This window comes from Nothobranchius furzeri, chromosome 18 (assembly GCF_043380555.1).
Source record: "Nothobranchius furzeri strain GRZ-AD chromosome 18, NfurGRZ-RIMD1, whole genome shotgun sequence".
Lineage (NCBI taxonomy): Eukaryota > Metazoa > Chordata > Actinopteri > Cyprinodontiformes > Nothobranchiidae > Nothobranchius > Nothobranchius furzeri.
Genome location: NC_091758.1, coordinates 11,482,916 through 11,510,507, shown reverse-complemented (window position 1 = coordinate 11,510,507; position 27,592 = coordinate 11,482,916). Strand labels below are relative to the sequence as shown.

At 45.2% G+C, this 27,592-nt stretch overlaps 1 protein-coding gene across 1 annotated transcript; it reads right to left on the bottom strand.

The window, feature by feature from the left end:
- Window positions 1-8,491: 8,491 nt before the first annotated feature.
- slc16a3a (solute carrier family 16 member 3a) lies at window positions 8,492-24,914 on the bottom strand. The gene is made up of 6 exons (XM_015968960.3): window positions 24,798-24,914; window positions 21,267-21,530; window positions 19,624-19,767; window positions 18,932-19,545; window positions 18,674-18,854; window positions 8,492-9,069 (listed from the first exon to the last, which is right to left on the bottom strand). Exons 2-6 carry the CDS (start codon window positions 21,487-21,489, stop codon window positions 8,696-8,698), a joined length of 1,536 nt encoding a protein of 511 aa, XP_015824446.3. The 5' UTR covers window positions 21,490-21,530; window positions 24,798-24,914; the 3' UTR covers window positions 8,492-8,695.
- Window positions 24,915-27,592: the final 2,678 nt, after the last annotated feature.

Sequence of the window (27,592 nt, the reverse complement as noted above, 5' to 3'; positions counted from 1 at the left end):
TTACCTACTTCTCCTTTTAAAAGAAGGTGGATACTGAACTATTTCTGTGTCTTAGCGCCACCATGTGGCTGTAATGTATCACAGCGGTGGAGAGGGAAGATTGAGGGCTCCCTAGACACGGATAGAAACGGAACTGCCATCTTTATTCCACCACAAACATCTTTATTCCACCACAAACATCTCATGTAAATTTTTAAAATAACAGAATATTTATAAAATGTGCTTCATTACAGCATCTCTGAAGGCCCAGAGGTCCTTATCGGACAGCTGCTGTAGCTTTAGTTATTACACAAGACTCACATGCTTTGTTCAACCACATCAGGCAGCATCATTTCTCCAAAAGTTGGTTTGAGGTGGATTCAGGGATGATGTTTCAGACATGTCACACAAAAGGAGAAACTGAGGTAGAACCAGGACCTGTTGGACCTCAAACTAGCTAGAGAAAGGAGGTCTGGGAGCTTCAGCTGCTGCTCCCAACAGTGTAAGAAGATGAATGGATGGATGGCCAGGAGGTCAAGAGTCTTGTTACCATAAAGAATTTTTAGACATGGCTTTTCAGAATATATTTATTATTACATTCAGTGGGTTCATTAGGTTTAAGACATTTCACAGCAGGAAAATACAGGTTAAGCACACATTTTCTTGGTCTGAGACACATCCAGCTCTGTTACAACAGTGACATATTCTGTCCAAAGTAAATTCAGTCTGAGACTCCGTGACAGAGCAAAGCTTATGTAGCAGGAAGAAATGTGGCGTTTTTCTCCCTCCTAACAACAATTTACCTGCAGCTCTCCAACCAAAGCTTTCTGTTGGCCTCCATCTTGAAGACCACCCATCGGGATGCTGACTGAGACCAGTCCGAGGAAGGTTTCAGACACTGATGCAGCATAACGACAGGTGTTTGTAAATATTGTTTCTGTTCCCTTTTATATTTGTTTGTGTAACGGAAATGACTGTTTTCCACCTTAAAGTCATTTTTCCCCTCTCCTCTGACACAGAGCTAGTCTGCATGAGATATGGCCTCAAGGTCTCATGCATTTGCTCTAAACTGCTTCTTTTCCAGCCCAAGAGAAGAATGAAGAAAGGACTCTCTCCTTTAAATAAATCAAAGAACTCTGTTTTAATAAAGCTAATCAAACAAAGTGTTAGTCAATAAATAAGATGTGACCAATCTGTGAAATCAAAGTACTAATTACTTTATTATAATCCTATAGAATATAATAAGTAATATGACTTTTGTATGTTTCCACTAGGACTGATCTCACGTAGCGTTAAGACATGACACATTGCTTTACTGATCCAATCAGAATCTGCCAGATCTGACGGAGGCGTGGTTTTGGTGGTGCTTGGTAAATCTGTCAACTTTTCATTCGACCATAAACCAAAACATCCGAAGTATAAAACTATGCCCACGTCATCTCTTACGCCAGGTCAAAGCGTTCTAGAGAAGTTGTCGGAGTGGCCAATCCGTAACTTTCCTCTTCAGCCAAAAGAACCAACGACAAGCTGGAAAACCTATTGCCGTTCCACCTGCGGCAACGGTTCCTTTCAGAATAAAAGCTGAACCATCACAACCCCGCTTTGGGTCTTGTTAGATGCCGATAAACTGTCGTGACCCGGAAGTATCTCAAAGACTGGACTGGTCGGCCGCCGCTGCTGTTCTACAGGCTTCGGCTCCAGGAGGGTCCAAGCTGGACCTTCACGCCTCCTGATCTAGACGGGGACTTCCGCTACGGGTACGTAGACCGACAGAATGGCGAATGTGTTTATGAATCTCCTAATAAAAGCTTAGCGTGAAGACATCACCCTCATTCCCATCAGAACTAACTGTTTCTTCGGATTTGCTGGTTCTGAACAACATTCCACATTACACCATTCTCCGTCTCATTCACCTTAGTTACACCATACGTTTAGTGTTAAAGTTAGTCTAGTTTTAATAAATCTTTAAACATTTAAAACCTGACTCTCTCTTCTGTTGTCTCTGAGTTAATACGAAGTGTTACATAATCCCTGCAATAAAAAGTCCCAATCTTCTGGTTAAAAAGTACCCACAGATCCATAAGGTTGATTCCATATTTCCTATGGAATCTTATGTCTTATGGCTCATTAAATAACATGTAAGTTGACTCATTATATTTGTTTCTTTGGTCTAGTTCCTGCTGCACATCAGGTGGTTTGCTACTGTCCCTTATTTGTCCTGTTGTGAGGTTAGTTGTGTCCTTCTGTTGTTCCAGACTTGTCTCAGCACTCGGTTTGTTTTTGTGTTGGCTCAGGCAGTGCTCTTTAGCTTTTCTTAGGCAATAACATTTCTCACCCTTTTGTCGTTTTGGTCCCTGAACCCATCATTATGGCAGAGAGTGATGTTAGGAATCAGAAAAGTGACTTTCTTCAGAGGAAAGGCCGGCTCTGGTTTCTACAGGAGCTGCAATACTTTACCTTTTATTGCATAAATCCAGTCAGAAGGCAGATGACCAAGTAAGTAAACTGAAATACTGTGTTTTAACTATGGATCTCAAATATATTTAATCAGATGAACTCAGACTGATGAATCTATCCTTTTAGTAAAACCTCAGCGATAACTGGTCATGTCCTCTGGACCCACTCCGACTGAGGATCTCATCCAGATTTCTACATCAGAGTTTATCTGAGCATTTCTCTCTTTGCTCCACAGGAAATGTTGTGACACTAAAAACATTCAAAGTCCTAAAAGAACGGAGTCTTCTTTAATATTACGTTAAAGTGAAACACTTAGAGACAGTACAGACAAAACACTTATTAAAGGAACACGTCCAATAGATCTGCTTTGTTAAAATATATATTTCTGTTATATTTATTTATCACATCCTGTTATATATAAATATATATATATGTGTCCAGACTCCATACCAATCAACACTCAGTGCGGTGCAGCGGGTGAACTTTGAGGAGAATTACATGAGGCTGAAACAATTTGGACTCACTGTCACACGACTACATCAACACACATCTTTGACGGACTGAAGAGGGAGCTGAAAGGACCTACAAACTAAAACATCACACAAGTGATGCCTACGAAGAACATCTGAGGCGTGCTGTGTCGCTGGGAGGAAATCACCACGCTAGAACAAGAACAGCAGCAGCAGCACTGGACAGCATGCAGAAGCTGGGCAGCTTTGACCCGTCGCGCTGACTAGTGGGAGAGGCCAAAGACAGTCCTGCCATGTTTGACGGGAACATGGAGCTACTTACTTACAGCCACATGAGCTTTTTACTGACACTTTATTATGTATAAAAACAACAACCGTAGTCTCTCAACAACAGACCACAGAGATGAAAAAGAAACTTCCAGATTTCTGAATCTTAAGGGGCTTTAGACTCATAATGCATGTTTTATTCAGGGTTGAGGTTGTAATAATAGTACATTTGATTTGAGGTGCTGATTTAGAATCACCATGCAGGGTTAGGGTTAGGGAGGCTGGAGCCAGCAGTGTCCGGGCATGCAGGCGGGGTACACCCTGGACAGGTTGCCAGTCTATCACAGGGCAACACAGAGACACACAAGACAAACAACCATGCACAGACACACACCTAAGGATAAGTTAGACAGACCAATCAACCTGACAGTCATGTTTTCGGACTGGGAGAACCCATGCATGCACATGGAGAACATGCAAACTCCATGCAGAAAGACCCCAGGTTGGGATGTGAACTCAGGACCTTCTTGCAAGGCAACAGCTCTAACCACTGCGCCACTGGGCAGCCCAGTCACCAAACAGTGAGGGGGAAATATTAAAAACAATCACAACAGATTAAAAAAGAATTACAGTGATTGACAAGCAAATCTAAAACCAAAATAAAATACTTAAATTACAGTTAGTTACAACGAGTAGACAATCTTGAACAGCTGGGTTTAAGTTTAGCTGTGAAATGGTGCAGGGTGGTGGTATTCCTGAGGTCAGCTGGTAAGGAATTCCACAGGGATGGCGCATGGGGAAGTTGGGATTGTGGAGGTTAATGGAAGCTGACGATGTGAGCGCGTGGGAGGGTGTAGACGTTTGTAAGAGCTGCGAGAGGTGAGGTGGAAAGGTTGTGAATGGTCTCATACGTGAGAAGCAAGATTTTGTAATCAACCCTGAATTTCAGTAGTATCCAATAAGCTGCTGAATAACGGGGGGGTCATGTGATCAGAGGAGGGTGTTTCATGATGATGCGAGCAGCAGTTTTAGACCCGTTGCCGTTTATGCGGAGGCTTCTGTGGCAGACCAACAAGGAGTGAATTACAATAGTAACTCACCGGTGGAGTGAGAAGAGAGAGATGGGCGCAGGTGGTAGTGAGTGACAGAACTGATATGAGGGTGTTAGGACAGAGTCCAGAATTACACCAAGGCTCTTAATCGGATCAAGGCAGTTAATGGGAAGGACTTCCTTTTGTCAGAGTTCAGCTTATAAGTGTGGATTACTCGTTTAATCATTACATTTGCACTGGTCTCGAGTAGGAATGAATGCCTTGCAGGCAGAACTCAGGGCACAAAAAAGCCCACAGGACCAGTCTGCAACATCACAGCTGTACTTCAAACGGGAGGATTTGGGCCCAATCTCAACACTCGCACTGCGCCCTGCGGTCTTCGGCTAAGTGCACTTGGAGAAAGTGCGCTGTAAGGCTTCGAGTGCGTAGTACACAAGTGTGCAAATAACTGCAGAATTGAGACAAGGAGCATTGCGTCATCGATCGAAACGCATGCCGGGATGCTGGCTGCTGTGATACTTTTTTCAAAGACCTTTATTAACAGCTTTTAAACAAACAGTTAAACAGCTGTTTGAAATAAATTTGACTTCTTTGCTACTTTGTCTGAAAGTTTTAGAGCATCAACTAATCGTCCTAAAATTAACTAATTTCATTAGAAAATATATATTTTCAGAAAAGGAACTTGAGCCTTTTCTCCTGCAGCAATGACTTGTGGGTAATACCCTTGCCCGAGGTTCGCATCGCTGCGGACTTGGGTGAAGTGCAGATTAACGGTGCAATAGGGGCGTGGTCAACTTCCGCACTTGAGAATCGGGACACCCTACGCACTCGCACCCCTGGCCGGAACGCGCAATTGAAGGGCACAAGTGAGAGTATTGGGATTGGGCCATAGAGTCTTATTTCCAGACATTTAGACATCTTGTCTCAGATTGGATAACAGCAATGCGACTAACACTAACTCTGTTTGCTCGGGGACATGGATGTTTTACCTCCACAAATAACAAGCCTGGAGGACCTTCAGCCATGTGATTGATTTGCTAATGCTAGCAGTTAGCTTCTGTTGAAAGAGACATTCTCTGCTGATTCTGTACGCTAAAGCAACAACAGCCTTGCCCATCGTGAGTCAATATGGACAAGTCCAATTCACAATGTGATGTAGATCTGTCAGGCTTTTCATACTCTAGAGTTTCACCATCTGTTTTCTATCAGAAGCTAATGCAGAAGATAGGTGTAGGAGACTATCTTTGTGTTCAGCCTGCATTAAAAACTCAGAGTAACCGATTATAATCACTAAAAAAATGTTTTCAGTCAATCACACTTTTAAGGAAGTTGGAAGTGAACCAGGACCTAATCTCTGTAAGGCATTCAGTGAGTGAGGTTTGCAACGGAACAAAGAAGTCACGGTTTGGATCAGATCACGGTTTTCGTTCTCGGATCGGATCATTTTCTTGTTCTTGTTGTAGAACACTTGATACAATTATTTTTTGCTCGATTTGCAACTTGCTACAAAAATATAAAATACGGAGAGGTCTGATTACTGATTAAATGTTAAAACGGCATGCCCTATTTAGACATGCTAACCCCAAATGCACACTGGAAGCATCAGCGGCGCAGAACGGCATCAGAACGTCACTGCTTCAAATAGAATCCATCTTTGGAGTGCCACAAACCAGCCGCGACACAGCAATTTTCAGACGCATCCCAGAAGCGGCACACCGCGCCGCTAAAGATAGAATCGGGTTCTTTTTTTCCGTGAGCCGCTTCTGGGATGCGTCAATTACCGCAGTTAACATGGGGCACGACAGGAAATCACACACGATTTCAGTCTAAAATCCCCAGTAATTTTCAAAATAAAGGTATTGCAGTTATGCAAATTTCATATGAAGATCATGTCTGACCAAATGGCAGGGTACGAATTACATAGAGGCTTCCGGGGGAGCCCAGTGAGATGGGGGTGGGGGGTGCAACTTGGTCCCTGAAATGCCTTGATACGGCCCTGGGTGTGGGACTGAGCTTTGAAGGTGATCTGAATTGTATCAAATGTATAAATATTACAAGCTAATAAATAATTGCTTTAGAAAGTTAAAACATGTAGTGGGATAAATCTCCAGACATTTAACTTGTTTCCTGGAGAGTCCACATAAATAATGTAATATAAGTGGAACCAGGATCTTTATTTGGGCTCCCCCTGGGTGTGTAAGTTCAGGGCTTCCAGGGGAGCCCATCACCCTTTCTGATGAACCATGCTCCCCTTAGCTCCCCGTGATTCAAACCCTGCCTAACGGCTTATTTACTCACAACATCGTTCCAGAAGTGCAGCAATGTGTTTTTCACGGCTTTAGTCATGGCAGTGAAGAGGAACAACATCATATGTGACATCAAAGTGCGATAACAACGTGATTTCTTTCTTTTTGGTTTAAGGGCGGAAGGCATGAAAAAAACGTAACCTTGGACGATCCCTGAAGTCTTGAGGCATTTGTGATCTTGTGAGTGGCAGAGAAGCTGCTTCACTGCTGAGACTCTCCCGGTGTGCACTGGAGTGCTGTGATTGTCGTGAGTAAACCGTTCCGCTGCCGTTGCGCTCCGCTGATGCTTTCAGTGTGCAGCCAGGGTAAACTCTCTGCGTGTCCCGCTTTCACTAATTTTTTCACCTTTCTAAAGTGCTGTTTATTTTTCTTTCTTCCTCTTTTACAGATTTGTCTGCAACAACATTTACAGGTTCCACCACGTTAATGTAATAATAGGGCTTGGGATCACATGTGATTTTGCGTTGCATTCTAGGATGTGCGTGGACATACAGATGGCCTTAAGAGTGTAAACAAATGGTGTAAACAAACAGTACGTCACAGATTTGGGAGACAGAACGTGTTAAACAACATGTTAAAATCCCCAAAAGTGTGCAGAATATACAGGGATACGTTAAAAAATGTGTCGGGAACTGGAATGTGGACAAGATCAGCATTATAAACGGCTTAGTTCCAAGTGAAAGACCAGAATGGAGCACAGACTAAAACTTGTTGCAGCTGCAGCTCTGCATAATGGATATTTTCAGCTATCTTGTTTGTGGTTTAAGCAGATATAAACATCCAGATGAAAGGAAAATATCTCATTTGCTGGTTTTTCTAGTAAAGTTGTGTCGCGTGTCACCGCACACGCATTAGCCTACCGGTATGTGTGTGTAGCCCATGTATGTGTAGTGTGTTTATGTCATGGTTGAAGGAAAGAAACTATTTATAAAAAAAAATGGACACCATCTGTAACATACCAGAATGAAAATACTCCAGAAGGTGATGTTTGGTCACCTCACAGCTGCAATCCAGGCAAACTGACTAGATTTTGTTATACTAGATACTTGATCTCCCTAGTTATACCCCCAAGCAGGAAAACATTGAAAAGTTAGCTAGTTTTCCACCATTTTCCTTGGTAATCACATGCTGCACCTCATAATTCAGCAGCGATTTACCATGGCTGCATAATATAACCGATCAAATAAATAATAGATTAAATTAAGCCCGCAAGAACAAGACTGATGATCTGTTGCCCCCCCCCCCCCCCCCCCAGAGAGGATGGTGGAAGCATTGAAGATAGAGCAGTTGAAATATAAACCTGGTGTCATCAGCGTAACAATGAAAGTTGATGTTAAATTTAGAAAAGTTTGAACCCAAAGGGATCAGATAGATTATGAATACTAGGGGGCCAATGACAGAACCTTGAGGAACCCCACATAAAACACAAGAAAGAGTGGAGGTAAAATTAGTCAAGCTAAGATGTGACTTGAACCAGTTAAGTGGAATGTGAGAATTGCCTATTGTGGATAGGGGGGAGTGACAGATGGTGTCAAATTCAGCACTGAGGTAAAGGAGAATGAGGATAGAGACCGAGCCAGAGTCAGCAACATTAGAAGATCATTAGTGATTGATCTCGTTTGAATTAAGCAGGCCATTCTGTTCTGACATGTATTTGTTCCGTTCATGTGGGCATGTTGTGGTCCCTCTGGACAGATGGTTGCTTGAAGGTGTAAGACGAACCCCGAAGCTAACACCTGACAGTGGAAGGTTATTTTAACTCAGAACGTGAGTCAGCAGTTAGCTGGTTAGTTATCCTGTTGAACCAGTAGGTCAGGTCAGTTATTCTTAATACATATTAATACATTGCAGTTATGGTCTGGTAACGCAGATCAGATATAATTTTGACAAAAATATCTAGATTTTTTTGGCTGGTGACTGTATAAAATGTCATGTCTACATTTGATGAGCCGTGTTCATAGGGCAGTACTGAAACTTACCTCCTATTTGTCATGAAGTCAATTTGCCAACATCAAATGACTTTACTGATGAAAATATGCATAATTTACATTTTATCTCCTTGCATGAGTCAACGAGAATCATGCCAAAGCTTTTCAACAAACAAGGCAATAGTATATTTCACAAAGCTATTTAGTTAGTGACCCCACCTGAATCCTCCCTGAGCCTACAAACAGGTCTCGGGACAAGCAGCCATGTTACCATTTGTCTGGGGCTCTTTCAAGAACCTCTCCACTTCCTGTGTGTCCACTGTGATGTTCTTCTGCCTGAACTCAACCCTTTCCTCCTTTTCCTTTATCACCATCTCCTGTTCTTCTCTCACCTTTTTCTCCTCATCATCGTTCACCTCTGCACTTGTGCTGCACATCTTTGAAGTACAATCGTCGGTTGCTGTGATGCTCTCTAGTTTGTCTGCTGGCTCAGGGGACCTCTTAATGAACAGAAAATTGCCGGCAGCTAGAACCACAGCAGACAGCACCACTTCACATCCCGCCAGCAGGAAGACATACATGTAGTTGTTGGTGGCATCAAGCAGCCGCCCTGAAACAAAGACAAGATCAAATGAGAGTTGTATTAACCTACATATTCGTTACATTATGGCTCAAAACCTTTTTTTTTTACGACCAAATTGTTTTTTTTACCAATGCAAAATTGCATGGGTAAAATAATTAGCTCTCAGGGTGCACAGTAAGCTGGCATGCACTCTATAAGTGAAACTGTCAACGTCCCGCTCTGTGCAAAGACAGCTTGTTTAAATTGCCCTGTGGCATGAACCAGCTACTTCCGCGGCCACACACACAACACGTCACACCATTCAGTTCAACACAGCTTTATTTACTCCTTTCCCTTCGCTCTCCTTCTCCCAGCCCGCCCAGACGTTTCTCCTGGCTTTTCAGTCCCAGCTTGTCCTCCCCTGTCTTCCTCCTCCTCCTATAGTTAGAAGGCGAGGTCTGATTATTGATGCACTCCAGCTGTGTGGCAGCGTGCCCCCTCAGTTATGCCCGCTCCATCTGCCCATGGAGGATCAGACAGTAAGCTATCTGACAGAGAGATGGTCATCCCAGAAGACAAGGGTCTCATCGGACTGTTTTGGTACCTCTGGCCCCAAATCACTCTTCCCCCGAACTGCACACAGTAGAGATACTGGCGCCTCCTCTCTTCGTGCTTTTAGGAGATTCAGGTGATAGATCTGAGTGGCTACTCCCCTGTCAGACTGCACCACCTCGTAGTCCACGTCCCCCACTCACCGCGTTACCTCAAAGGGTTCTTGCCACTTGGTGAGTAGTTTGGAGCTGGAAGAAGGGAGTAATACAACAACTTGATCCCCTGGGTAAAATTCTCATACCCTGTTGATGATGTTCCTGGGCCTGGAGCAAATGTCCTCGTGAAAGTGTTCCCAGTGTTTGGAGCTTTGCTCTCAGGTCCAGGACGTAAAGGATGTCATTTTTACTTGTGCTTGGACCTTCCTCCAAATTTTCCTTAATTAGGTCCAGCATTCCCCTGGGGGGTTCTGCTAAATAACAGCTCAAAAGGGGGAAACCCTGTGGAGGCTTGGAGGAACCTCTGGGATTGCGAACAACAGAGGGTCCAGTCACTTATCCCAGTGACGTTTGTTCACGTGAATGAGCTTCCGAATCATGGTCTTCAATGTGCGGTTGAAACGCTCCACCAACTCGTTTGTCAGCAGGTGGTAGAAACTGGTTCCTACCGATGTGATGTCCAATAGAAAGAAAAGAAAGAAGAAAGAAAACAATATTTTGTACAGCGACTCTTAAGATAAAAATCACGAAGCACTTCACAAGAACAAAAATTTCTAAAACCAAAATATATATAAAAAAAAAAAAGATTTTCCTTTAAATCTGAGACCATGGTCTTGATTCGGGAAAGGGTAGAATTCCTTCTCCGGGTCAGGGATGAGGTCCTGCCCCAAGTGGAGGAGTTTAAGTATCTCGGGGTCTTGTTCACGAGTGAGGGAAAGCTGGAGCGTGAGATCAATAGGCGGATTGGTGCTGCGGATTGGGACTATGTCTCTCACCTGGCCAGGGAACGCCTTGGGATTCCCCCGGAGGAGCTGGCCCAAGTGGCCTTAGGCTACTGCCCCCACGACCCGACTCCGGATAAGTGGATGAAAACGGATGGATGGATGGATTTTAAAATATCATAAAAAGGAGGTGAAAAACATGTGATAAAAATGTAAGGAAAGGGATTGGGAAAATAAATAAGAAAAAGGTGTATTTACGGAATATTTTCGGAAAAGGGTAGAATTCCTTCTCCGGGTCAGGGATGAGGTACTGCCCCATGTGGAGGAGTTTAAGTATCTCGGGGTCTTGTTCACGATTGAGGGAAAACTGGAGCGTGGGATCGATAGGCGGATTGGTGCTGCATCTGCAGTGATTTAAAATCCATCCATCCGTTTTCATCTGCTGATGTATATTTACGTCTTGTAGGTTTATTAATGGGCTGTGCAGTGGCGCAGTGGTTAGATGGGAAAGGTGGAATTGGTAGACAGAGCAGATAAGGAGAGGGTGGTGATGAAGGTCACACCAAAGCCTGAACAGGTGAGTTTTCAGCTGATTTTTAAAGAAGACCACTGAGTCCACGGATCTCAGGCTCAGGGGGAGAGAGGTCTAGAGTCTGGGGACCACAGCAGCAGATGTACCAGAATTATGTTAATCACATATTTTAGCTATCCTTGTTTTTAATTCTTATTTTGTATGTATTTTTTTTTACCTTGTTTTAAATTGTAATGTCTGTGCTTTATGTACATGGGACTACGGATGGAAACTAGTTTTTCTAATTCTGGTATACGTCTTGAAGGGTTTATTAATGGGCTGTGCAGTGGCGCAGTGGTTAGAGCTGTTGCCTTGCAGCGAGAAGGTCCTTTCTGCATGGAGCTTGCATGTTCTCCCTGTGCATGTGTGGGTTCTCTCTGGGTGCTCGGGTTTCCTCCCACAGTCCAAAAACATGACTGTTAGGTTGATTGGTCTGTCTAAATTGTCTTTAGGTGTCTGTGTGCATGATTGTTTGTCCTGTGTGTCTCTGTGTTGCCCTGTGATGGACTGGCTCTCTGTCCAGGGTGTACCCCGCCTGATTGCCCGTTGACCGCTGGAGATAGGCAACCCCCCCCCGCGACCCCGCGTGGACAAAGCGGGTTCAGACAATGGATGACGTTCATTAATATGCATTGTCCCATTCAATAAATAAATTCAAATTCAAATGATCTGTCACCTTTAGCCTGGTGCTGCACAACCAGTAGGCTTTGGTCACTGGACCTCAGGGACCCTCTGGGGGTGTAGTAAGTAAGTAAGTAAGTAAAAGTTTATTTATATAGCGCCTTTCACAGATATAAACACAAAGCGCTGTGGGTGTAGGGACTGAGAAGATCACCAATGTATGGTGGTGCTTGTCCATGTAAGGTTCTATAGACCAGGGGTCTCATTTATCAAACACTGGTAGAATCCTTACTAAAACCGTACTTATGTTCAGCAAAAATAAAGTACTTATGCCAAGTAGGTTTGTGATCTATCAAACATGGAGTACACACAGCTGCACGCAATCTCCGCTTCATAAATCGAAGACTAACGAGAATGTTTCTCAGCTGCTCTTTAGTCACATCCCGCCCTCACCACGCCCACTTACTGCCATAAATAGTCAATGCAAAGTGCCTTGTGGATCTCATGCATATACATAAGCCGGCTGTTGCAGCGCTCCACCAATGACGATGGTGACCGTAGATCAAGGCAGATCAAGGAAGCGATATTTCACAGAAACAGAAATTCAGGTACTTGTGGGTGAGGTGGAGAAAAGAAAGGAAGTGCTTTTGCAAAACAAATAAGAGAAATCCACGGAGTGGCACAGCGTTGCTGAAGCCGTCAATGCTGAGTTCTTCAGAGAGATCTGTGGCGGACATAAAAAAAAAGGTCCAATTGGGATTCGATCCCCAGACTCCAGGGTGAGAGTCATGTGCGCTAACCAGTCAGCCTAATGTGCAGTTGCAACAACCTGGAGCTCAATGCTCAGAAGACAGTGGAGATGATTGTGGACTTCAGGAAAGTCACAGCCCCATCTCTCCCCCTCGTCCTGACGGACACCCCCGTCACCACTGTGGACTCCTTCCGCTTCCTCTGACCCACCATCACACATGACCTTAGGTGGGAGCCATCTATCAGCTCCCTGCTCAAAAAGGCCCAGCAGAGGATGTACTTTCTGCGGCAGTTGAAAAAGGCCAAGCTGCCGGCCCAGATGATGGTGCAGTTTTACACGGCCATCATTGAGTCCATCCTCACCTCCTCCATCACTGTGTGGTACGCTGGAGCCACGGTGAGGGACAAACACAGACTGCAGTGCATTGTGCGCTCTGCTGAGAAGGTGATTGGCTGCAGCCTTCCATCTCTCCAGGACCTGTACGTCTCCAGAACTCGGGGGCGTGCAGGCCGGATAGCAGCTGACCCTTCTCACCCGGGTCACAGACTTTTCGAGCCGCTTCCCTCAGGCAGGAGGTTACGGTCCATCCAGACCAGAACCTCCCGCCATAAGAACAGCTTCTTTCCATCTGCCGTTAGACTTGTGAACAGCTTATAAACACACAACCATGCTCGTCTTCTGTACTTGACATAACGTCACGTTATCGGCCATATTACCATTACCTGCCTTTTTTTGATAGCTGAATGTTTTATGCTAGTTTTATTATATTTTATTCTACTTATTCTATTTTTGAAATTTATTATTCATGTTATATGTAGCACATTAGTACCGAAGCAAGTTCCTAGTTTGTGAACTGCTTGTTCACTGACAATGGCAATAAACCTTTTCTGATTCTGATTCTGATTCTAATGGAGAACTCACTTAGCCAAGTAACCAGGGTGCATGATCAATCGTGTCACAGTGACAGGACACACACACTGTCACAGGCGCATAACATTCTGTCTCAATCTGTCGCCCTGCTGATATTCTGCATTCCGTATTCTGGCTGTGTGTGTGTGTGTGTGTGTACACGTGTGGGGGGTCTTGTTCTGTGTGAAAACGAAGCGGTACAAGTGATAATGCTGCAGGATTTCATAATTGTATCTTCTCAGCAGCAGCACTGCAGGAGCTCTCCATGTCCAACATGTGCGTAAGCCAGGTCCTTAGCCAACTTAAAGTTGTGCATATTTTTCCACTAAGTTTTCTTTCATAAATCCCAAAGTTTGCGTGGAAAGCTGCTTACGCAGTTTTCCGACCCCGTTTTGTGCTTAAGCAAGCTTGATAAACGAGGCCCCAATTAGTATTTGTTGATTTAACAATTTAATCTCAGTATATTCACACCTTGTTTTAATTGTTGAATTAGTATTTTAACATTCACTCCACACACACGTGTAAGAACATTTTCACTTCACACTAAGAGTTAACCTCTCTGAGTATGAGTGAAGGCGTGATTTCTGAGGACTTTGTTAACGCCCTTTTAAACGTGTCAAGTTCTTATTTGTCTAGAATTTATAAACAACATTTGATAAATACAGGAATCACTTCCTGATTCATTAGTTCTTCAGCTGCCATCTGGTTTGGCCAGTCGGGTGAGCCAGCATTTTGAGACCATCCTCTCTTTTGACCCCAAGGTCAAAGCCTCTCTGCAACACTGGCGAGTGATTTAAGACACGACGACTCTTTAAAGAGCCACCAGCACCTCAGACGGACATCTAACCTGCAGACCCTGTTGCAGCTCACGGCTGGACTAGAAATCTGAATTCAAAAGGGAAATGCGTCTCTTTGGGTTCCTGTGGTCTCGACGTCCGGTGAAACTCACCACTCGGGCCGCTTTCGTCCGGACCGCCGGTGGGCAACCGTCACACAAAGGGTGTGTCGACTCTGCGCGACTGCGTCGGACGGTTTTGTAAACAACGCTCTAGCTTATCAAACCATAGAGCCAAACAGATTTTCCCACCCAGACTTCACAATCTCTCTCTCTCAGATACAAGGTTCTGCTAAAACAGCATGCTCACATTCCACCATTTCATTCATCCTCGGTTACCTGCACAACCATCATTTCATTCATACTTTGTCATGAACAATCATTTAGTTTAGGAAATAGAATTAAAATCGATTTTATAAACTCTATTCTTGACTCTGTCTGGATCAGGCCCGCACAATGTGGCTCAAAAATTGAAGCAATCCCAGAAGTACCAAAAATTGCAGTTCCACCCTCATCCACTAGGGGCTGGTGTCAGAAGCGAGCAAATCCTCATTGACTCCCATGTTAAAAATACCAATTTCACAGCAGAAATAAACATGTTTACAGCCTGGTACCAAAACATGTTTTAGGTTTAAATGATCTAGTTTACACTCATGACAACTCTGAGGGAGGTGAATTTTTTTTCTCACTCTTCTGTTTAAGTGTATTAAAAGCCTAAAATTCTGTATAATTAATGAGCGTCAGACCCACGTGACCACAGAGCTAGCTCCGTGGAAAGGCCTCAGTAGAGCCTCGGTCTGGCTTGGAAACTGCTCCGGGAGTTTGAGTCTCTGTGTTTGTTTATTCTTGTTTGGATATTATTTGTGCAATTGTTGGACAAAATGACTTGCTGTGGCATTAATTGCACTAATAGAGCGTCCAAGGAGTCTCCACTTCATTTTTTTCGGTAAGTAAAATTATATTTATGTATTTTAGGTCACTGCCGAGCTGAGCTTAGATTTTAACATGTACTGTTTAACCATGAAATTTAAATGTAATAGGGTAAAACCCAGTGCATTTAACATAATGCTGCACTTTAGAAAATGGGTTGAAATATAACATGTTGGTGGAGCTGGGTTCCCACTATCGGCTTGTGGAGCTCTCGGGAGACCGATGTTTTCCACCCGGTTCTCCCCTCCCCCCAGCTCGGCGCATCTCTGTCTGATCACGGCGTCTGTCTGCTGAGCGGGCTGCCGGCTTGTGGAGCTCTGGGATGGAAACCTTTCCACCCGGTTCTCCCCAGCGGTCAGCCCGGCGTATCTCTGACTCAGAAGCTCTGGTGTTGTGCACAGTTAACTCCGGTTGTAGCTAGGTTGCTACCTCCGTTAGTTTAGCTCCCACCTCCGCATTAGCTTTGGGTTAGCTTCAGGTTAGCTTGTAGCTAGTTCGACCGGGTGTCGTCAGTTGATCCCAGCCTTACAGCCCCACCCTCAGCTCCACCTCTCTTCCCTTTTGTGGAATTGTCTGGGCTTGATGGAACCTGTGACACGGTCAAAATGGCGGTGGTGGCCACCTCCCATTTCTCCTCAAAAATGTGTTATTGGAGTCTATGTAAACCCATTGTCCAATATTTATATGTCGATGGTCTGGATTAATGGGAAGGGTGTGTTCCCTGAAAAGTCAAAGAAACTAAAGTCTTCTGATTAAACATTCAAAAACCAATCAGATTGATATTTATATGTAATATCACATCTTATTGATCATTTAATAAATAAGTAGCCAATCCTTAACTCTACACATGACTGTATTTTCCTTCTAATCTAATTCTGACCACATGGGTAAGATTGTTCCTACTCATGAAATATGCACAGGTCTGTGCGTAAGTATGGCTGATGGATAAGGGCCCTAGTGATTGCACTTTCCAGTCTGTTGCACCTCCTTGCCTATGGAAGGAGCTGTCTTTACCTTTACGTTGCATCCACGGTCTGGACACCTTTAAAAAGCAGCTAAAGACCATTTGATTTAAAACTGTTTTTACTTAAATCTTTTCTGTTTTTTTATTTGTTTCATGACTTTTTCCATCTTCAATCTTTCATTTGTTTTATGATATTTTTAATGATGTTTTTTTTAATCATTTTTTAATTTTTGTGAAGCAGTCTGATTTTATTGTTTGTGATTAGTGCTATGTAGATACATTTTCTTAGACCAGTAAACCCATCCATCCATCATGAAGTTAGTTTAACATGGTAGATTACTTTTGCTTGGCAAAATCCATCCATCCATCCATTTCATCCACTTATCCGGAGTCGGGTCGCGGGGGCAGTAGCCTAAGGCGAGAGGCCCAGACTTCCCTCTCCCCAGCCACTTGGGTCAGCTCCTCCTCTCTAAGGGAGAGCCCAGCCACTCTTCGGAGAAAACTCATTTCAGCCGCGTGTATCTGTTATCTCGTTCTTTCGGTCACTACCCAAAGCTCATGACCATAGGTGAGGGTAGGAACGTAGATCGACCGGTAACTCGAGAGTTTCGCCTTCTGACTCAGCTCTCTCTTCACCACGACAGACCGGTACAACATCCGCATCACTGCAGATGCAGCACCAATCTGCCTATCGATCTCGCGCTCCAGCTTTCCCTCACTCGTGAACAAGACCCCGAGATACTTAAACTCCTCCATTTGGGGCAGGACCTCATCCCTGACCCAGAGAAGGCATTCTACCCTTTTCTGAATCAAGACCATGGTCTCAGATTTAGAGGAGCTGATTCTCATCCCAGCTGCTTCACACTCGGCTGCGAACCGCTCCAGCGAAAGCTGAAGATCACGTTCTGATGAAGCCAACAGGACCACATCATCTGCACAAAGCAGACACCTGATCCTCAGGCTATCAAAACGGATGCCCTCCACACCTTGGCTGCACCTAGAAATCCTGTCCATAAAGGTTATCAACAGAATCTGTGACAAAGGGCAGACTTGGCGGAGTCCAACTCTCACTGGGAATGAGCAGGGGCATCGTTAGGCCCGGGTACTTGGGCTCAAGCCCCGAATGTTTTATGAAAAGCCCCAGATCTAAAACGCGGAAGTAACATGCAGTACCAAAGTCCAACAGAGACAGAGCAGCTGGCAGTAGTTTGTATACAGCCTGCCTGAGCCTCCACCACTGAAGAAGAAGCCCTTCAGCAGCCGGCTTCTTTTACACTCTGTCTGAAACGCATGAGTGAAGATGGACATAAGGACGTTTTTTAGACCAAAAGTACGGCGACAGAACCCCAGCTTTGATGAGACTGGTGTTGACTCAGGTTTGTGAGTCTTATTTGAAAATATTTGTTGTGCTGCTGGTTTGCCTAAAGTTAGCTTATCAGGTAAAGTTGTTGGAGAAAGAACGGGAATATTTACTATCATCTCACACTAAACACTAACAGGAACAATACTCTGCCCTGAATATGCTTAATATGTAGCTTCAGATTAAAAATTATGTGGTACAAGACAAGTGTGTGTGTGTGTGTGTGTGTGTGTGTGTGTGCGTGCGTGCGTGCGTGCGTGCGTGTGTCTTCTTCAGTCCTAAATCCGCCCCGGGGAATGAGCCCGACTTACTGTCCGCAATGCGGACCAAGCTCTGACACCAGTCATACAGGGACCTAACAGCCCATATCAGAGGGCCTGCTACCCCGTACTCCCGGAGTACCCCCCACAGGGCCCCCCGAGGGACGCGGTCAAACGCCTTCTCCAAATCCACAAAACACATGTAGACTGGTTGGGCAAATTCCCACACACCCTCCAGGACCTCCTAAGGGTGTAGAGCTGGTCCAGTGTTCCACGGCCAGGACGAAAACCACATTGCTCCTCCTGAATCTGAGGTTCAACAGTCCTACAGACCATCCTCTCCAGAACCCCTGAATAGACCTTACCAGGAAGGCTCAGGAGTGTGATCCCCCTGTAGTTGGAACACACCCTGCAGTCCCTCTTTTTAAATAAGGGGACCACCACCCCGGTCTGCCAGTCCAGTGGGACTGCCCCCGATGTCCACGCGATATTGCAGAGCCGCGTCAGCCAACACAGTCCCACAACATCCAGAGCCTTAAGGAACTCTGGGCGGATCTCATCCACCCCCGGAGCCTTGCCACAGAGGAGCTTTTTAACCACCTCAGTGACCTCAGCACCAGAGATTTGAGAGGCCAACCCAAAGTACCCCAGACTCTGCTTCCTCACTGGAAGACACGTCGGTGGGATTGAGGAGGTCTTCGAAATATTCTGCCCACCGATCCACAACGTCCTGAGTAGAGGTCAGCAGCACACCGTCCCCGCTATAGAAAGTGTTGGTAGTGCACTGCTTCCCCCCCTGAGGCGCCGGATGGTGGACCAGAATCTCCTCGAAGCCGTACAGAAGTCTTGCTCCACGGTCTCACCGAACTCCTCCCATGCCCGGGTTTTTGCCTTGGCGACCACCGGAGCCGCGTTCCGCTTGGACTGCTGGTACCCGTCAAAAACCAGCAGAGCTTACTGACCTGCACCTGGTGGTCCCACAAGCACAGCAATCGCCTCCATGAGTAGAACCAGGCCAATGGCACTGGAGAATTTCTCTGTTCCAACTATTGCCATCAGAACCTCAAACTGCAGCGCACCCACCATGCCATAGGAGATGCCAAAGAAGATGCAGAAGGCCACCAGTGATCCATAGTCCTTAGACTGGGAAGAAATAAAGACATTGTTCAGGTAGAAGTCTCATTATTTACACTGATGGTTTCCATCAAGCATTCACTCACCTGTGAGCCAATTAGATCTGCGATTCCATTGAAAATCATAGCAAAGCTGAAAAAGTAGACACAGCGTGGCCGAACCCACTTCAGCCCTGCAATCACGCCACATGTAGGTCGGGCAAAAATGTCAATGAAACCCAGGATGGTGAGCAGCAGGGCAGACTTGGTGTCTTCATTTCCAAGTTTCTTAGCATAGCTCACAACAAACACTGGAGGCACAAACAGCCCCAGCACCATAATGGAGGCTGCCACGGTGTAAATGGCAAAGCCACGGTCCTTAAACACAGAAAAGTCTAATAGTTTGTGTTTAGCCCTCTTCTTCGCTACCTCTGGCTCCGTCTCATAATCTTCATCCAGCTCCTTGGTCTTCAGAGGTTTGGGAGCAACTAGAGGCTTCATGAGGGCTCCACACACACAGCAGTTCAGTAGAAGGCCACCAAGAATGAGGAAGCCCCCCCTCCATCCATACTGGTACTGAAGCACCTGTCCCAGAGGTGAGAGGCAGCACAAGGCCACGGGGCTACCAGCAGCTGAAAGGCTATTGGCCAGTGGACGCTTCTCACTGAAGTAACGGTTCAGCATTATTAGAGATGGCTGAAAGTTTAGGGCTAATCCCAGACCTGAGGAACGCCAAATAAATCCATTAGATCAACGTTTTAATCATTAAACGGGCTAACCAAAAGAGTAAAGAGTCAAACCTGTGATGACTCCAGTCGAGAGATAGATGTGGATGATACTGGTAGAGAAGGAGGCCAAGATCATCCCAAGGGAGGCAAAGAGGCCTCCCACCATCATCACTGGGCGACAGCCGAAGCGGTTAACCAGCACACTGCAGAGAGGACCTGCACAGGGTGTGTGTACGTGTGTGTGTTTGGGGAGGTCATCACCATCAACATCTAAACTCTAACACTGGAAGACCTCCACGTTTTTACTGGAGTTTGGGAAGTCACTCTGTGTTTGATCTAACAACTAAACTCCACTTATTTTGGTTCAAAGTTGTAGTTTTCTTCACTCAGAACAAAAGTCACAGCTAATTCCAATGATTTTTACACATTTTTGATTAAAAAGAGAAAACCAGATGAATGACCTGCTCACTTTGTTAGGCTTCAGGGTTTGGATGGATCCGTTTTTACCTTCAGTAGCTTGTTCAGAGCAGATAGGGAACGTGATCAGCACCCAGGTCTAACCTCTGACCTTCTTAGTCTTAGCCACAGTTCTTAAGTCAATAAAGGAAAGAGAACAGAGATCTCGTGATGCAGAAATACTTAATGAGTTATGACACAATGGTCCTTCAGGAGCTTTGTCCCACTCCTAGATTGATGTTGCCAAGGCAACAACCTAAACACTGATCCTATCTGACCAAATGAAAAAGTTCCATTCACATGGAGGATTGAGTATTGAGGGAGAGATTTGTTAAGGCTCATGTTTAAGGTGTTACGTTTAAAATGTTGTCTTCAGAAGGTACAACCTCTAAAGGTCTGAGAGGAGTTTAGGATAATCCTCCTCAGCTGGTACCACTTGTATGTTTGTGCTAAACGATGAGCCTTAATGTCTGATGGCCACAACCATCTCTTTGTGAGGAAAAGCAACGACACATCGTAGACAGGAGAGACGAATATGTGTTTTCCAACATTCCCTACTGCTGTACATCTGGTTGAGTCTGGATCTACCCCACCAATGGGGCAAATTTGACCCAGATATTCAGAACAGCAGGTTTTTATTCACCACAACCAGTAAACCCATTGGAACAACAGTTGTCTTTGATGTTGTTTATTCCATGACAACACCACCCGTCAGCTTCAGTGTAGAAGTTCACCGGATCTAGATCTGCACCAACAGGGTTGGTCCTTTTTATCGTGGAAACTCAAGATCAGGCTTGGTGTTGGAAGACCAGTCCTGCTTTATAGCGGCAACCACTTAAACCCTTTGTGTAGCCTGACACTGCACCTACACTTCACTCCACAGCCCGTCTCAGAAAGGTCCCAAGTTGGGACGCATCTGAAGTTCAGTTTGAAAAATTGTTTCATCCAAACTCCTAACAACAGATTCTGACCCTGAATTTTCCTGTAGACTGACCCTCGTCACTGTTGAGTCCAAAGCAATTCCCCTCCCTGGAACTGACCTCCACAGAATCCCACGGTATGGGGACTACCACAAGATACCCAAAAACATTAACATTTAAAGGCCAAGTTCACTGGAAAATGTTCCATTTGTTATTTTTGAAATCTGATTGGTCGCTCTGAGTATAGAGAAGCAATATAACAGCTCAAATGCTCATGTAGCTACAGCAGTCCTTTATCTGTCAGACTTGTGTGAGTAATGTAAACAGAATTCACCTCACCTGTTCCATAAAGCATCGCCAGCAGAATGGAAGAAATCCAGGCTGTGTCGCTGTATCCAACACCAAATTCCCTGATGAGCTCTTTGAAAAAGACGCTAACTGCTTTCGGGAAAGCGTAGGAGAAACCGGTGATAACAAAACATCCAGCCAGTACAGCCCAGCCCCAACCTCCATCTGGAGCCTTCACACCTGTTGAACCCTCGTCCACCGCAACACCTCCCATGATGCTTTATGGCCGATTCTCAAGGAAGGTGGTGAGATCAGCTGGAATAAAAGATCATGCAGCAAAAGTTTGGACAGGGTTTTCTAACCAGGGTATCTGCAGGTTTAAGGGAGCCACATTTAAGACTTTTTAAGACCTTTTTTAAGTCCATTTGACCAAATTTAAGCTATTTTTTAAAATTAAATTCAAGCTATAATTTCCAGCTATTGCCTGGATCTGGTACTAACCACGTCGTGAACGTGGGATTAGCCATCCAGTTACCAACGTTACTAACGTTACACTTCCCCATGGCGCAAACTCCCACTAGCATGCTCATCTAAAAATAGCCCACTTTCACAACCGACCGAATGTGTACGGTTCCGCTTACGCCAATATCATACACAAAACATGCTGAACACCAACTAGAAATTCACAAAAATTTTATAGAAATAAAAGAATCTTGTTTATTGGGTCTTTGGTAATTTAAGACCTTTGGAAACTATTTAAGGTTTATTTGTCATTTTTAAGGATTTTTAAGGTCTTAAATTTGGAAAAGCAAATTTAAGACTTTTTTAAGGACCTGCATATACTCTGTCTAACAAAAACACAAATACAGATTCCCAATCTGACTTCCAAGCTGCGCATGTACGGAGGCAGCAGAGACCCACATGCAGCATGAAAACGTGCAAAAGGTGATTTTTGCATGTGTCCATTCACAAAATCACATTATATAAGGAAACAACACAGAACACAAACAGTGGGACAAAAACTGTCCCAAGGCTCTGTCCTTGGCCCCCTTCTGTTTCCACCATACCTCCTGCCCCTGGGGGGGGGGGTCCTCCTTCAGCTCCATGGTGTTCAGTTCCATTTTTATGCAGATGACTGCCAGATCTGTTTGCCTTTTTCTCGGGGAGCAGAAGACTCTGTCTGCGTTATTGGGAAGTTAAATCATGGATGGGCTGCTAACTTCCTCTTCCTAAAGGAGTCTAAAACGGAGGTTGTAATACTGTTAGAGACGGCTGTCCAAGATAAAGCCTCTCCTGTCCAGAGTACATCTGGAAACAGTAGCATGTGCTTTTATCGTGTCCCGCATCGACTACTGTAATGCACTGTGTGCTGGACTGAGTCAGGCTACGACTGCACGACTCCAGCTAGTCCAAAACTCTGCTGTGAGGTTTGTGACTGGGACCAGAAGGAGAGACCATATCACGCCAGTGCTGGCTTCTCTGCACTGGCTTCCGGTGTTTCATCAGACAAGATTTAAGATCCTCCTCCATGTGTTCAGGGTGCTGCAGGGCAGGGCTCCCCCAAATCTTGCTGAACTGCTGCAGCGGCGTGTCCCCACTCGGGCCCTTCGTTCTGCTGAGCAGGAGTTGCTGGAAGTCCCCCGCTCTAAACTCCGATCAAGGGGGACCGGGCCTTCTACACTCTGGAAGGAGCTCCCTCTGGCAGTGCAGCAAGCTCCTTCTCTAGAGGAGTTAACTCGCTTTTATTTACTAGCTTTCCCCCAACATCGTTAACTCTGGCTTTAGTACTTTTACCTTTTGTACTTTATAGTTTTTAATTACTTTTATATTTATTTATTTTTCGTTAACTTCACTCTTTTATCTACTATGTTTTTTTATCCTCGTTTTTATGTGCTGTTCAGCACCTTGGGCCTCTGATAAGGTGGAGATAGGTGCTATAAAAATAAATCTGATTGATTGACTGATTGAATCGTTTCTGACTGCTCCTGAGGATTATACTAACCATCACACAGGACTGGTACCCGCAGCGTAAGGTGATGGATGGTTTTCAGGAGCAGTGACCGCAGCACACAGAGAAGACTCCACCGGCAACGCAGCACATCATCATCATAACTCCGTTGTGCTGAAATGAGTTTCGGTGATACTGATTTAGGGATCTGACACCAGACCAGTGCCTAGTTTTTTTTTTCCAGGGCTGACGCTAAAAGGTTGCTGATTGGTTACCACCTCCTGTCTATGAAGACACTGATGCACTGTGTTTTTCATCTGTGCAGCATGATAATGAGAGGCCTGGGTTGCCGTGTTCACCCGGTTACTACCACAGCAAGAATGAACGAACTGCTTAATAAATGGTAGTGTTTCCATCCTTACGAGACAACTACACAGTGTTTATTTCACGGCCCCTGGATGAATGAAGCACTTTAACCTCTGACCTGTTCACTACTCATCAGGTGTCTCTGCTGAAGGAACAGAGGTCTAGAGGATTCCACTTTAGTGGAATGTCCCACAAAAACCTTTAAATTAGAAACAAACGACACCCTCGGCCATTAGCTGATGTTCACACCGCCTCGGCTACCAGAGCAAGTGTGATTTACTGACCCCCCATCCCCCCATGTTCTTTTTTCAGACTCCTACAAAACAACGCAGTAAAACGGTTCGCTGATGCGGACATCATGGGTGTATAGGGCACTCTACCTCTGCTACAAACAGGAGGAATGATGGTGGGGATGTCAGAGGGGCGGAGCTTAACAGAAATCAAGGGTTTCTGCCAAACACAATAATTTCCAGCCTGTTGATGGGACTTGATGAAAAAGGTCAGTCTTCGTTTCCACGTGCTACATCGTCAGACCCGTAGCTGTCTAAATAATTTTACTCCTGTTTGCCTTCAGGCTTTACTCTCAGGGCTCAGGTCAGCATGAACACCTGTCCAGGTGGACCAGCAGTGTTTTGGGATTGTTCCCGAGCTCCTGGTATGAGTTTTGATTTTAAACTCAAACCAAAGTCACAAAGAAATGAAACACTTCCTACTTTATGGCCATATGGGTAATGATGATGAAGTGTTGTATTTTAGTGGGATATCTCACATTGATCTAATCCTGTACGGGGTGTACCTGCAGTGGGTTGCTGCTGGTCATATTATGGCTAAATGATGGAACATGTAAACACTCCTCACACCAGAGGTTGATCATCACGGAGGAAAGGTTACATCTCCGCATGAGACGTTTGTTGTTCTTGTTGCTTAGAATTAAAAATGTTCCCAACTTTCGTGTTTTCTCAGGTTTTAATCAGGTGAACGAGCCAGAGGTCGTGTTTAGCAGGCTCGTAGCATCCCACCCTGCACAGTCAGGGCTTCACCTGCAGAGGGACCAGTGCCCGACCCATCCTAATGACTGGCAGCAGGACTACACCGCTGCTGATCGTTACGCATCCCGCGCCATCTCAACGGTGGCTCCCGGGATCAGGACCGGGATGCTGCCGTCATCGCTGCGGAGCGTTTACCGGTCTTCTCCCATCAGAACCATGAGGATACACCCACGGGTCGTGGTGATCCGGGCATGTACAGCAAACTGTTGAGCGTCTTACCTGAGAGCCGTTCCTCCCGCAGCTGAGCACCGCTTCAAGCCGCACGTCCGTCTGCGGAGCAGAGGGGCTACGCTCCCGGGTCCTAGTGCCGCACCGCCTCCCCTCCTCTCCTCCAGTGGCCGTCCATCAGCTGGTGCTATAATTAGACTTTAGATGACTGAGATCGGGTAACACCCGGGCGGTGTGGGGGTTAACTGCCATGGCAACAGCAGCATCCAGAGTCACGTGTCCCGGAAGGGCCGGAAACAAGAATGATTTATCCATCTGCTGATATCCCTCAGATTTAATCACCTAGGTGATAACGTGTAGATTATAGAGGACATGACCTAAGTGTTCATTCTGACCCTGTTCCTACCCAGGTGTTTACCCACACCGCTGCTTCAGGATCCTAAACAAGCAGCTGGATTTTATTATGATGCGTTTGTTCTGAAAGTCCTCAGCATGACCTCTACTGTAACCTTAGTTCACCACAGCGCCACTAGATGGTGAGATGCGTTATTACACTCCATGACAAACTTTTACTCAGAAACTGGAAACATCACCCCATGCAGACTTCTCCATATGTTCAAGAGGGAAGCCCTCAGAAGTCCATCTGTGATTAGGACTCCACCAGACATGACCTGTGTTGTTGGCACAGTCCCATAAGCTCAAGTCTGTCACTAGTGACTTCTGCAAAAAGTACTTCTACTCAACATTACAGGTGCCTTCCATTAGTCCATGTACTGATGGGAGTAATGGAATTACATTCAATCATTGAACAGCAGGGTACTAAACTAGCCAGTCTCTCCTTATCGAACAGATAATCCTCTTCAGCAGCGAACATGTCTAAATAATGTGCTGATGCACTTCTCAGTCCGAGTCAAATGATTAACAACATACATGTACACACAACCCCATTAAAATGCACACATACAAGTATTTATTAATTTATTTACACAATTTTAAAACACAGATACAGCGGCATTACAACTGAAAGAAAAACAAGGGACGGGAGTGAAAGAAACATTTCACAAGAATCCACAGAACGAGATGAGCTGTGGTGAATAAACCATGTCCAGCACGCAGCTACAGGTATTGGGGACATGTGGGACAACAAAAAGGACAGGACAGAACACCTTTCCCATGGAAAGTCAGAGCCACCAGTGAGACGTACTACTTTAATAGTCGCGTCGTTTCTCAAGCCAACAGGCGAAATAGATCCAGACAAAATAAAATAATAAAAAATTCTTAGGAGGCCTAACTGAGTAATCATCGCCAGTCCCTCTGTGCAAGTCCTGGTCCGAGAGCCTTCAGCAGCTCCCCTGGACCCAGTAAACAGAGCAGACATCCTATTCACAACAGAACAATCATGTACAAATTACAACTACAACCCACTCCCCACTCAACTACAGAAAGTGACCTAAACCCTGCGAGGCTCCAGCACATTGCTGTCGGGGCTGCCTCAGATGAAGTTCCGGAGACTTCACCACCACCACCGTCAAGCTACAAGTTACAACCGGTCCATTTCCTACCAAAAGCTTCAGGCTTAATCTTTGTTTCACCATTCTCGTGCTCAGCTCAGGGTCGTTTGAAACCACGAAACAGAAGGCTGTGCAGTAGATGTACAGCAGAACGAGCATCCACTCACATCCTTCAGCAAGAGCACGGTTTAGCGCCATCATCCCAGGAGGGACTCATTACACACATCTACAACTATGCAACGTAGTCAATTAAAAAAAACTAGCTCCTCAGGTTTGCTAGTAATAACCTTAAAACTAAACTAGTCCTATTGTGTACAAAAACGGTTCTTTATTCCGCCACCAGAAGCATTAAAAGAGAACGTCCCATCCACGTATTTAATCACCAGGCAGGACTGGGGCTCATGTGGCGTCAACTAAAGCACCTAATCTAAAAACAGCCTCAGTGTTCAGCTGGATACCGTCAGAGTAGGCTGTAGGTAGAAAACGGACACGTTGTACTTGAAATAAAAACGGTTTAGACTCAACGTGGAGGCAGATGGACAAGTGTGCAACGAGAGTGAAGATGCAGGGAGTCGAAAACTTACAAAATCCGTGTGAGAGCGTATAAATGAGCTTGTTCACCCTCCACCCTTTAGTGTGCAGACCCCTAAGACAGAACCACACCAATACTAAAGCAACAACACTACCCACTAGGCTAAAACTCCTCGTCTGTCGGCCGCAGACCGACCATGACGCTCGCTCGCGGTTTCATTCACAGCTTTTTCCACCGCAATCACAACGTGAAGACAAAAAACGGAGTGTTTATCTATATCCGTGTCCTGTTCCAGTACTCCTGAGGACACGGACACAAACCTAGCAGTCATTTGATCAGATATCCCGACACAGGGCTTCTGAGGTGAACGTTAAGAGCTTAGACACCGGGCTAAACACTGCCATGGCAGAGCTCGTGTCCACCTGACTGCTTTGTCGTCTCCACCTAGCACTTCCTTCTTCATCACAAGGCCCTTTTAATGTCATACAGCTGGTACAGCAAAGGTTTGGATGCTAAAACGATAAAAACAAGTAAAATCAAGAGTTGACAAGAGAAGATTCCAGAGATATATGAATTCATGGCTTCATCAAAAGCAAGGAGGATTCTCTAAACCTTCCACAATAAGGAAGGGTTGTTGTGGCTGCTCCTTAGCCAAGATGGTTGTTAAGGCAACCAAACTGGTCTCCACCTGCTCAGCAGTCCTCCTCTCACACTCGCAAACAAACACACACAATCCACTCTTGTGCATCTGTGTGGCTGTGCATCTCTTCTGTCAAAGTGAACAGATGCACAGCCAAAGTTGT